The sequence below is a fragment of the Diabrotica virgifera genome, chromosome 4 (genome assembly GCF_917563875.1).
Source record: "Diabrotica virgifera virgifera chromosome 4, PGI_DIABVI_V3a".
In the NCBI taxonomy this organism is placed as follows: domain Eukaryota; kingdom Metazoa; phylum Arthropoda; class Insecta; order Coleoptera; family Chrysomelidae; genus Diabrotica; species Diabrotica virgifera.
In genome coordinates, this window is record NC_065446.1 from 105,550,073 (window position 1) to 105,563,259 (window position 13,187).

At 33.3% G+C, this 13,187-nt stretch overlaps 1 protein-coding gene across 1 annotated transcript in view; it reads right to left on the reverse strand.

Moving 5' to 3' along the window:
* The window catches only part of LOC114328135 (ninein), a 170,777-nt gene that overhangs the window by 107,985 nt on the left and 49,605 nt on the right, over positions 1 to 13,187 (reverse strand). The window contains exon 4 of the mRNA XM_050648310.1: positions 10,865 to 11,455. Within this exon, the coding sequence (XP_050504267.1) occupies positions 10,865 to 11,455 (591 nt within the window). The remainder of the gene's footprint in view (positions 1 to 10,864; positions 11,456 to 13,187) is intronic.

Genomic DNA, 13,187 nt, shown 5'->3' on the forward strand with positions numbered 1-13,187 from the left:
ACTAACCGTCGGTATAACAGGTTGCCTGGAAACCCGATGCAGAACAGTACCATAAATGTTTTAGACTTTTTAGCACTTTCTGTAAGTGAAATTTAAAATCATTTACCACCCATGTACACTCATTACGGAATCTGTTACAAGAATTTCAGCGATTTCAGCCATTTTTTCAAAATTTATTTGGATTTTCTCTAGTAATCCTTCCAAAAGACAATACATAAATGGTGAATACCTTTTACACCAACTTCAAGGAGGGTAATTTATACAGGTACATACCTGGAATTATTATATGGACCGTTCACTCTTGTTAGAGTATAGTTCGCTCAAATATGAGCTCTTTTAATCCATTTCACGCGGTAAATTAGTCCGCTTTTCCTTTAGGTCTTAGTTCATAGGTTGTGATGTTTTTTTGCCCTCTCTACTATCTTCTTCCACTCTCTCCGGTCCTGAATCTTTTCTCTCCAGTTTTCAATTTCCATCTTTGATATATCGTCTAGCAGTTGATCTTCCCATCTAATTTTTGGTCTTCCTCTTGGTCTATTTTTTACTGGTTTCCAGTTCATTATCTTCCTGATCAGTTCTTCTACCCCTCTTCTTTGTGTGTGCCCAAACCATCTGAGGCTTTGTGCTTTAATGAATTTTACTATATCTTCTCCTTTATTTATATTTATTATTTCATGGTTCATCAGCTTTCAATATTCCCCTGTTTCTGTCTTTACTGGGCCATGTATCCTTATAATTTTTCTCTCAATTATTTTTAACTTTTCTTCGTCTTTTTTCGTAAGGCACATTACTTCTGCTCCATAGGCTATCACTGATCTGATTGCTGCTGTCTATATTTTTGATTTTGTTTTTTTTTGCTCAGGTTTTTGTCCTTGAGTAGTTGGTGATATTTCCAATATACTCTATTACCTGCTTTAATTCTGTCGTTTATCTCTATACTCCTTCCGTTTTTGCCGTCCACCATCACCCCCAGGTATTTGAAGCAATCTACTCTCTGGAATGTATTTTCACCTATCTTTATTTCTGCTATTCTGTTTACATTGTCTCGTGTGCTTATAAGATATTTTGTTTTATTCTGATTGATTATTAGTCCTCTCGTCTTTGCTTCTCTTACCAGGGTTAAAAGTGCCTCTTCTAGTCTTTTTTTATCTCGTGCTACCAGTCCCAGTTCATCTGCATATCCTATGATCTGTGTTGAGCTTTGAATAATTGTCTTTTTCAGCCCTGTGTCCCTAATTACTCCTTCTAGAGCAGCGGTTCTCAATCTGTGGTACATGTACCACTGGTGGTACATATAATTATTTGCGGTGGTACACAAAACACACAAAAACTTAAAATAGTAGTACATAGTAAATCTTGATTATACAATCTAAAAATATAGAAATACAATAAAATAAACTTTAGATGGTACATGCCTCATAAAGATTGAGAACCGCTGTTCTAGAGCGATATTAAATAGTGTCGTTTGTCGTTGACAGACTGTCTCCTTGTCTTACTTCAAGTTCTATTTTGATGTCATTTGTATCGCCCTCATTTGTTTTAACTTTTGCTGTTGAGTCTTTTATTGTCATTCTAGTTAGTCTTATTAATTTTGCCGGTATCTCCATTTTTCTCATTTCTTTTAATAATTGTTGTCTGTATATGCTGTTGAAGGCCTGTTGGAAGTCGATGAATAGTATGTGTAATTCTATGTCATGTTCATAGCTTTTTTCAATTGTTTGTGTCAGTACGTGTATTGCATCTATTGTTGATCTTCCTTTGATCTATTGTTCTAAAACCCTGTTGATATGGTCCTATAATTTTTTCTGTGTATTGATTTAGTCGGTTTCTTATAATTGTGGTCAATATCTTATACGTTGTATTTAGTAGCATAATTGGTCTGTAGTTGCAGCACTTAGTTGGATCTCCTTTCTTAAAGATTGGTGCGATGTGTCCGTTTTTCCATTCTATGGGCATGCTTTCGTCCTTCCAAATTGTAACCATTAACTTGTGCATTCGCTTCGTGAGCTCCTCTCCGCCGTTGATGATCAGTTCGTTGTTGATTTCATCTGGCCCTGGCATTTTGTTTACTTTTAGTTGTTTTAATACCTCCATGAATTCCTAATAAGTAGGTGCGACTTCCTCTTCATCTCTGTTATCTCTTATATCCTCATCGTCTGAATATGCCTTATTGTCGTTTTTGTATAGGTCCGTGAAATGTTTTTCCCAATCTTTTTTGTTTATTTTTGTGACAGATTTTTTGGTACTGTGTTGTTGTTTTATCTATTCGAACAATTTCTTGTTGTCTTTATTATTCGTTTCTAATTCTTGCATTTGTTCAGAGATCCATGTGTTCTTCTTTCTTCTATAGAGTTTCAATGCTTCTTGTTTTTCTGTTCTATATTGGTCCAGTTGTTCCTGTTCGGCACTTTGTAGCCATTTGTTTCTTGCGAGGTGCTTCAGTTGACTTTTTTGGTGACATTCCTCATCAAACCATTCTTTCGATTCTTTGTTTTTTTGGAATCCTATTATTTGTTCTGCTGTCTCTATTATGCTGTTCTTTATGTTTTTCCATTCTCCTTCTATTTCTATGTGCTCGTACTGACCCAATTTCTGTTCCAGTTGTTCTGTATATTGTTGCTTTGTTTCTTGCGTTTTCAGATTGGCTATATTCCATTTCCTCCTTTTTCCTTCCTTATGATTATTTGCTGTGATTATTTTCATCTTAAGTTTTGATATCAACAATATGTGGTCAGTGCCTCCATTTGCCCCTCTATATGACCTTACGTCTGGTACTATTTGTGTCCACTTTTTCGAAATTAGAGTATGATTTATTTGGTTTCCATCCATTCTTCCTGGTATCATCCATGTTATTTTGTTTTCTTTTTTATGTTTATACCCAGTACTAACTATATATGTATTTGTTGCTGCTGCTAGGTTGCAGATTTCTCCTCCATTATCATTCGTAGTTTCATGAATGGTTTCTTTGGCAGCTACATTACGATTATAGTCCTCCTGTCCGACCTTTGCATTGAAATCACCCAATATTATTAATATGTCATTCCTCGGAATATTTTCACAGGTTTCTTCCAGGATGTCTTAGAATTCTGTTTTATCTTCTTGATTTGCTTCTTCGGTGGGTGCATAGCAATTGACTATCGAGATGTGGGCTTGTTTATTTTCTTATGTAAGATATCCTTTCATTAACTGCTTTGAATTGTATCAGTTTTTCCCTCATTTTTTTGTTCACCATAAATGCCGTACCATTCGTTCCCTGTTTGTTTTCTCCCGAATAATACATGCTAAAGTTTTTCTTCTCAATTTTTCCTTCTTTCTTCCATCGTATTTCCTATACGGCTAGGATTTCTAGTTGGTATTTTTTCATTTCAAGAGCTATTTCTTGCATCTTACCTGCTGCCAGCATGGTTCTAATATTCCAAGAGCCCATTCTAATGGGTTTTGTTCTTTTCTTCTTATTGAGATTCTTTCTTTATTTTGTGTGCGTTATTTTGTTTTCGTTAACCGTTTTCATTTCCGAGTCTTTTTTTGCCATGTCAATATCATATTTCAGCCGCTGTTCTTCGTTTATTAGTTTTTTGAATTTTCTATCAGCTGTTCTCTCTCTTCGTCCCATATCTAGATTTTGCCATTCACTATTAATTTCTTGTAGCCGATTTCGTTTGCTTACCTTTGCTTCTTTCGTCCTTTGCTATTTTAGTTATTTCCTTTTGTATTTCTTTTTCGTTCGATGTCCAATCGTTGTTTATATAGATACGATCTTTATGCTGTTTTAGTTTACGTTTCTTGTTTAGGATTTCCATTTTATCCGTGAGGGCTTCTGTTTCTATTGCGCATACTGTTTCTCCTATTTTTTTTGCACTTCTTAGTTTTATTTGTATTTGCAACTCTTGGGCTCTGAAATTTTCCATTTCTTCTTTTAGTTTCTTATAATCATTTGTTTCTACTTTCAACCCAGTTACGGTCAAGCTTTTCTTTTTGCTAAATTTCTCCAGTTGCTCCATTCATTCATGTAGCTGTTTTACTTCTTTTTTTAGTTTTTGTTTCTCTGCTTTTACACCCATTAACTCTTTATTGGTTTGTTGTTATTCTTTCCTTAATTGTTTTATTTCCTGAAGCATTTCATCGTTTTTATTCATTAGCTCTTTCATTATTGTAATCATAACATTTTCCATGTCTTCCTTGTTTTCGTTGCCTGCTTTGCTTGGTGACCGTTTTTTAATTTTACTTCTATTAAAACAATCATCCAAGTTTTCTCTTTTGCGTTTCGTTTCATCATCGGTTTCACTTCCTGTGACATTTTTTCCATTTTCTAGGAGTGCAGCGCTAAATACCTGGAATACCGATATTAGATTATCAACAATACTTAAAAAATGAAAGTTACCAATTCACCGGTAGTTAATGCGTTATTTAAAAATTAACTGCGCACCAGAGTTGTCAGTTGGTCTGTAATTAGGATGGGGATTAAAATAGATACGAATTCACCGGGACCCGGAAATATGCACACCCTGATATTCTAGTTACGTAAGCTCGTCCGATTGGCGCATGACGTTAACAACAGAGTAAAGCATAGTCCCGTCTATGCGTTCGTAATACGAACGCGAATGAAATTTGAGAATAGTACAAATGAATGAATTATGACTAAAAGAAACTAAGTGATTTTTATAGTTTAGAGGAAAATTATTAAACTATTTACTTTTATTTAAATTGATTTTCAGTTATTTGTAAAGTTCCCAGTTTCTTGATTATATTGGTATCCGGAAAATAAAAATATTCATATAATCGATATCTACTAAAATTATTATATTTCGTTAGTTGGCAAAAATTGATTAGTGGCCTACACATTAGTAAATATAATTTTTACTAAGGGGAAGAAAAGCCCCAAAATAAAACCATAAATTTAATGGATTGATAAAAAAACAAAATTTTTTACTTTTTAAATAATGTATTTCATCAGATTTAAGTAAGAGGCTTGGAAAAGACAAAAATAAGTTTTACAGTTTTCATGCCATGCACTTTATTTAAATTTTGTGCATGTGAAAGAGACGTACATACAGCAACTATGTAGCAGTTTTCATAATTTTTCTTTTACGCAATGTCAGGTTGTTAAGAGACTTGTTTAATTCTTTAATTCGGAAGTACATCCGAGACCTAAAAAATAACTTGTTCGCTTTGTTAGAACAGTCTACAGTTACACTTTTGGACATAAGGTTTTCTAAATAATTTTTAGTTACCAAAATGGAATCACCATTCATGTGGAAGGAAAAATTGTCTCCAGTTACTTAATATATGACAAGAGGGTGTCTGATGGTTTATATAAACCACACTTACTCAAATAATCAACCCACGTGTACGTTGAAACCTCTTCGGATTGAATACTGGAGTCCTTCAATTTATGGCAGATATAACCAGCCAAATTCTCCAAACCATCATACTCGAGGTCACTAATGTTTTTTCATTCTAACTCTCATTGAAAACTTGAAAATCCACAACTGTTTCGTTGTTAGAATCCAGCCTTTGGATCAATTGTCCAGAAATTGGTAAATTTGGGATGTCGTCTGTTTAAACGTTCGAAAATTCGTTCCGTTGTCTCTCCTACCCGTATATAACTTTTATAAAATAAAATAAAGCTTTTTGTTAACACTTTAAAAAAATTTTAATGGGTTTCCCCGAAAAGAGCTTCATTTTTTGGTACTATGTATCACGTTAAAATATTTGATTTGGAACTTGAAGGATAAGATCGTCTTTTTTATTAGCTACAAATTTACTTTTACTGGTTCTATAGACTAAGAATATACCATTTTTTCGTTTTTTTATATGCTACATTTTTTCCAAGAATATTTTTTCGATATATTACTTACTTTTTGAGTATTTGCGAAAAACCGCCGAAAAACGTGTTTTTTTTTGTTGAAAAGTAAATATTTTTAGTCGCAAGTGACTCTAGTACCTACTACTAAATTAACCTAGTACCGAAGTTAAAAAAACTCTATAGAACAAAAGTTGCTTAAACTTAGTCAGATCTGTTTCCGGACTTATTTTAAACGTATATTTTTTCACCCTCCAAGTAAAAGCAATCAACGGCACAAATTCAACTTTGAAGTGGGGGATGGGTAGAATCTAAATCCACATTTTCATGCAATTAGGAGTTGACCCTGAAAATTATGTGTGTTTCTTTTTATCTTTTAAATCATTTTACTTAAAATCATTTTTTAACTATCAAATAATAATTACATATTGAGTTATTTTATTTTTTAAACTTTAATAATATTTATAAAAAAATTTACTTTCTTGTAATGTAGGTATTTTTAAAACAAGCAATCATTTAAATAATTATTTTGTAACAATTTGTATTATTTAAGAATATAATAATTACATTTTGGTTTCGTAGTAAGTGTTTTTTAAGAATATTAATGTATAGTTTTAAAATATTGTATTGCAAATAATTATCATTATTAAATGGTTATTATTTGTCAAGTATTCTTTTTCTTTTTTCACACCCTTAGTATGTAATAAAACTAAGGGACTTTCTGAAAGGTCAATCGTAGACTTTAAAGACACAAAAGAAGCGATACTTAAAAGTTACGCCCATTATATATCTTTATATCGTGGGAAATATACAATACAACACGAGCTCCAACCGCTCGACTAATACTCTTTAGAGCTGGCATCAGTGTGTGATCTCACGTTGAACGGCAAATATCTAAAATTTCGTATATAAGTCCTCCCCTTTACTTTTCAGCGACGGATCTCGTTTCGCTGTAAATTTATCAGAAAAATTTAAGTACAAAAATCTTTTCCCCTCTAAGTGTGCCATGATTAATATGTTAATTATAAAGATACTTATGAACAATATACTCCAATAATTAATTTCCTATTGGTGGATCTCGGGTTGTCCTCGATTTAGTCGGATCTCGCCTTGATATGAAGACGTATATATATATATATATATATATATATATATATATATATAGCACTACAGGCCTATATATATATATATATATATATATATATATATATATATATATATAGCACTACAGGCCTAGCAGGCCCATGGCTTGATGTACTATTCTCGCTTATCGTTAGCTTTCCTTTTCCAATTGGTTATGTCAAGTCTTGTCATGACCTCATTGCTCCATCTTGACTTCGGTCTTCCCCTTCTACTTCTTCCTACCAACTCACTAGATATTATCATTTTTGGAACTCTCGCTGAACTCATTCTCTGGACGTGACCCAGCCATCTAATTTTTTGAGCTCCTGTTACTGCTATGGTTTGTTTTTAATGAGGAGTAATTTAAATTTACAGCGCTGTAATGATTGTTTGTAATTGGTCCAACCGCAGGCAAGTTTACTCCACTGTTATGAAATTTTGACACTAATGATATTTATGAAATTTTGACACAATTGGCATTTCAGAGGTTAATTAAGTTATATCGGCGATTCTTTGTTTTCTGCGTTATTCCTTTATTTTTTAGATTATGTATTAGTCTGCTTTTATATAAAAAGCAGTTGTTTTTGAACTTTTTAGTGACTTACTAGTATAGTATAATATTTATGGATTACCGTCAAAGGCCGATATGATCAACCAAAAAAGAAAATGTATTTGGTGATTTTTCTAGTGACTTTCTTGGGTATGAATCTGTCTTTTTAGTTTACTCCTCCTGGTTTAAAAACAAACCATAGTATTTTAGGTTCTTGATAAAGCTCTGATAGCTCCTTATTTGTTTTTCGCATCCATTGTCTATTTACGTTCTTCCCACCAAAGATTTTGCGCTGCACTTTTCGCTCCCAAACTAATAGCATTTCTTGCTGTTTTTTTTTATGTGGTCCATATCTCAGATTTATAAGTTACGATTGGCCTTATTACGGTTTTGCAGGTTCTTAACTTCGCTCCTCGGGATATATTTTTGCTTCTCAATAGCCTGTTAAGAGCATATACGGCACGGTTACCTGATATAATTTCTTCTGCGTATTTCTTATTAGATATTAGAGACCCTTGTGAAAATTCCTCCTAAGTATTCAAACCTTTCCACTTCTTCGAATTTATATTGGATTCCTTTTGTTGTTTTCATCGGTATGTATTGACCCTGAATAAATTGTTTGTTGGACCATTCCATATAATTTGTTTTTTCTTCGTTGATATGTACAATCCGACAAGCGATAGCTGGTGGGTGACCTTCTCGTATTGTGTATTTCTCGTTGTGTATTTTCGCTCAAGGTCACCCGCCAGCTATCGTTTGTCGGATTGTAATCCTTTGGTCACCGCTTTCTCCTCGAGCTTCTTGGCTGTTTCCATCAGTTCCGCTTTGCTCCTAGCCAATATTACCAGGTCGTCGGCAAATGATAAGCACTGGTGCTGCTTATGATATATAAGACCTGTTTACATTGTGTTTAATAGTGGTTAGTGAAAGTCCATATCTCTAACTTACTTCTGTGATTCTATTCATTAACTCCTAGAGGGCTTCAGTTGTCGTCTGCGTATATACAGTATAAATTAAAGAAATATGGAACATAGCTTTTTAAGACACAATGTTTGAACTGCATTTGAGATAGTGGACCAATATAAAAGTTCCAGACATTAAAACCAGAAATCATAGCAACATTAACATTGGTATGTAGAAAATATCTTTGAACTAGAACCTCCTACTTCTATCTCTCTTTTTAGGAGTTTACTAAAATAGCGAGCCCAGCCGAATGAGCCGAAAGTAGATAATCGGACTTAAGGGTCCGCACCACGCCAAGGAATAGAACCGAACCGAACCCGCTACCTACATGCACAGACAAGGCGATTGCAGATACGCGGTACGAATGGGTTATTATTTTTATAAGTTTTTGGATATGTATTTAAAACATATAATTTAACCTAAAATATTTATTTTAATATTTATAGTGCTAAATATTTCATGTGTATCTATTTATGGTTAATGATGATTGGCATTATACATAATATTATGTATATTGTTCTAAAGCTATTTTTTTGTGGCGTTTGTGTAATTTATTATTCTAAATGGGAAATAAGCCACAATTTAACTTAAAAAATTATTTTGTTAACGTTTCGACCTCCACTTCGGACGTCGTTGTCAAAATACACAGTATTAATAAATTAAACAAAAATGTTGTTGCTTAGTAAACAATTTTCTTCTAATAATATAATTTATTCTAACTCATTCATATCGGCAATTATTAGAAGATTTTTTTTACTAAGCAACAACATTTTTGTTTAATTTATTAATATTTTGTATTTTGACAACGACGTTCGAAATAAAAGTTAATAAAATAATTTTTTAAGTTAAATTGTGGCTTATTTCGTATTTAAAATAATAATAAATTACATAAACGCCACAAAGAAATAGCTTCAGACAATATTTTAGGTGAAAAAATATGTTTTAAATAGGTACGTATCCATAAACTTATAAAAATAAAATAATCTATTCGTACCGCGTATGCACAAAAAGCTAGAAGAATCTGCAAATTCTGCAATCGCCTTCTGCATGTAGTCACGTCCACGTCGGTTCGGTTCTATTCCTTGGCGCGATCGCGATGCGGACCCTTAAATAGGAACCGGTCCTAATACCTGATACTGACCTAGAGGTGGGCTAGAAGTATTTGCAATCATGTAACCGATCGTAATTTTTATCTGTGATTGTGATTTAACAGAGCAACAAAATAGTCGTATTTTAAAAACTCCTAATTAAAAATGTTCAAAAACATTCAACAGGTGTTATTATTTTGTCTACGTCATGATTATAAAATTAGGTCTGTTAGAATGAGAAACAATTGTATTCAAAAAGTAGTTTTTGTAATGAAAATAATATTGCATTAATAAATAATTTGATGTTTTTTTCATTGTCTTAATTGTTATTAGAAAATCTAACAAGAGCATAGGCGCCAAATTTCGGGACAATGCTTTCTCAATGCATTCATTTTTTTCGAATTTCAAGAAAATAATAAGTATTTTTGAAAAATGTAAACGCGGAATGAAATATTACATTATTATCGAGGGCCGAAAGTCCATTAGAATAAAAAAGTGGCATTTGAATGAGATATTTGAAATTAAAAATCACACTCAATTTTCTCTTCTTTTTACCGCTGTAACTTATTTAATACACATTATAGAAGTTTTCAGAGACTTTCAGCACTCGGTAATTATGTAATTTTTTATTCTGCGTTTAAATTTTTCAAAAATACTTACTAGTTTTCTTATAATTCGAAAGAAATAAATGCATTTAAAAAGCAATTTCCCGAAATTTTGCGCCTACCCTCTTAAAAACGAAATACAAAGTAAACTTTAAATACCAGTATTTGCTACAAATACTACAGACAAAAATCACAATGAATAAAATATCACTGCATCGTAATTTAGCCCATCTCTAGACTCGTTCGGCTGATTTAAAACAGACTGAAATGGTAAATGTAGGCGGGCTTTTGCATTTGCGTAGCTTAGTTCAGAATCCAGCAGTCGACTGAAATATTGGACTTGTATAATATAATAATTATTTGAAAATATTTTGTTGGCCAACCGCCTAGAGCCGAAATACATGTATTGGCTATGATCCCTTTAAAGATCGCTGGACCTGTTACAGTTACATATAATGAAATATATATATATATATATATATATATATATATATATATATATATATATATATATATATATATATATATATATATTTTTACGAGAATAGGGGATTACCGGTTTTCATATTGTCTACAACTCCCGGAGCGAACCACGGCCGGTGATAGAAATTCTTCTGCGTAAAGTACGACCAACGACAGCGTTTCTGATCGGCCATGATTCGTTCCAGGAGCTGTACCTGTGTATTACACAAGTTAAACTGGTTTTCATGGTAAATTATCAAAATTTACTTACCTTGTTAGATAAACTCTCGATCTCCGACACCATCTCGTCATTTTTATCCTTCAACTGCGCATTCTCCATCTGCAACGTACTCAGCTTCGCCATCAACACCTTATTCTCTTCCTGGCCCATTTCATTCAACTTAAGCTTCTCGTTTTCGAGGACATCTATCTGGCCACTAAGCAGACTCCTGTCTCTTTCCAACTCAGCGATTTTCAACGACAGACCTTGGTTCTCCTTTTCCACATTCAACGAATATTTCTGAGCTATCGATAGATCGTTCTTGAGTTTATTGACTTCTTGTTCCAGAGTCGAGATTTTGTCCTCCAGGGTTTGATTGATAGTTGTGATATGATCTTTTTCTTTGGTAAACTGGGCTGTGATTTCTTTTAGGATATCGGAATGCCTTTGTTCTATCAATTTGACTTGATTTAAAGTGTTCTGTTCCATTCTGGAATGATTGTCGTCGACTTCTTGGGCGAGAAGCGTCGCTCTGTTATTGGCGTCGGTGACGTGGCATTTTAGCTTTTCGCGCTCGGCGTGCATTTGCTCCAGGAGATTCTTGAAGGTTTTTATTTCGGATTGGTAAAGGGTCAAACTGGCCTAGAAACAAAAAGAATTGCATCAGTAAACTAGAAGTCAAACAATAAGGAATGCACGTAATTTTCCCCCGATTGCCATATTCTAAATTTGAAAAAATATATAGGGAATAATCAGATTATTTTGACATGCCATTCCTATATGGCTTTTCATTCACAGTCATTTGTTTCGAGCTTCTGTCATATGTCGTATAATCCGTGCATATTAATATTATACACAGATTATGCAACATATGACAGAAGCTCGAAACAAATGACAATCGATGAAAAGCCCTATTACAGCGAGAATTTTATTGGCTAGAAGTAGTGATGATTATATTATATGACGTCATTATTTTATTTAGTCAGATGGTAAATGGTAACTGACTTCTGTCATAATATTGGAGGTTAAATATAATGTCAAATTATTGTTTTCAAATTATATTTTATTTATTTAGTTTACATTTTAACAACAGTTAATTTTTTCACCAACTTCACTTTCCCTGCCATATCCTTGATTGGTCTTGTTGTATGGTAGGTTTAATTAGGCGTTAATTTTAAGAAATGTTGCCGGCTAAATGGGCACATCTTACAAAGGCCATAAAAAAAAAGAAAGAAAAAAATACTAAACAAACATCTTACATAACCTTATAAAGATAGTTAGTTTTCTTTGTTTCACACTTTTAAAGACAAAGAGAAACAGTGTAGGCTGTAGCAGCTTTGGTAAATAAATATATGTTTTTTATTTGGCAACAGCGCTGTCCTGCCAAACTTGACGGTAGCGAAAAAACTAATATATGAGGAAAAATTTGTTGAATTTGTTTGCTGTAAGTTTGTACCGGTGGGTTATGATGTCATTAAATCTATGACGTGCATTCTTAATTCTTTGACACGCTTTGACTTCTTTAGTCTGTTTTTAAACCAAGAGGAGTAACTCAAATTTCCCGCGCCGTAAAGCTTGTTTGTAATTGGTCCAACCTCAGGCAATAGGACCTAATTTCATATAATAGATATTATCATGTCACTTACAACCTTCCATTTCAGTAAGTATATCTTTTGTATTATGAAACTAAGTGTTTATTATTTTTTTCTTTTAAAATACATAATAATTATTTAGTACCCGTACTTATTAGTAAGTAATAAAAAACTTATTAATTTTTCAATTTCAATACACTATAATATGATTTGGTATTGCATTTGAAAAGGAAACAATAAATATTGAAAATGTAGTGGTCGGGATTTTTACTTAAGCGAGGATTGTTGCATGTCGGGATTTTGGCCTGTCGGGATTCTGGCGTGTCGGGATTCTGGCGTGTCGTTGTTTTGGCCGTCGGGATTTTGGCTGTCGGGATTTTGGGCGCCACCGATTTTTACGAACATATAAAAAAACATCAATATTTAAAATACACACACATTTAATGATATAGAATCTACGTTTCTGTAATTAAAGGTACAGAAAGGTCTAATGGGTCACGGAGTTTTAATCTTCCTCTCCTCGGTCGCTTAAGTAGGTCGCTTAAGTAGGTCGCTTAAGTAGGTCGCTTAAGTAGGACAAGCGTATTTGGATGATTCAGTAGTCCATTTTTGTAGGTGCCACTGAGTGAGACAACGTCTTTAATGTTTTGGATCTGAAAGTCTCGATGTATACCGTAATTGGGCACATACCACGGTGCATTGGTAATATGTCTCAGGACTTTTGATTGGAAACGCTGAAGTTTCAGAAAATGGAAAGATATGAGGATGGATGTTGTTTATGA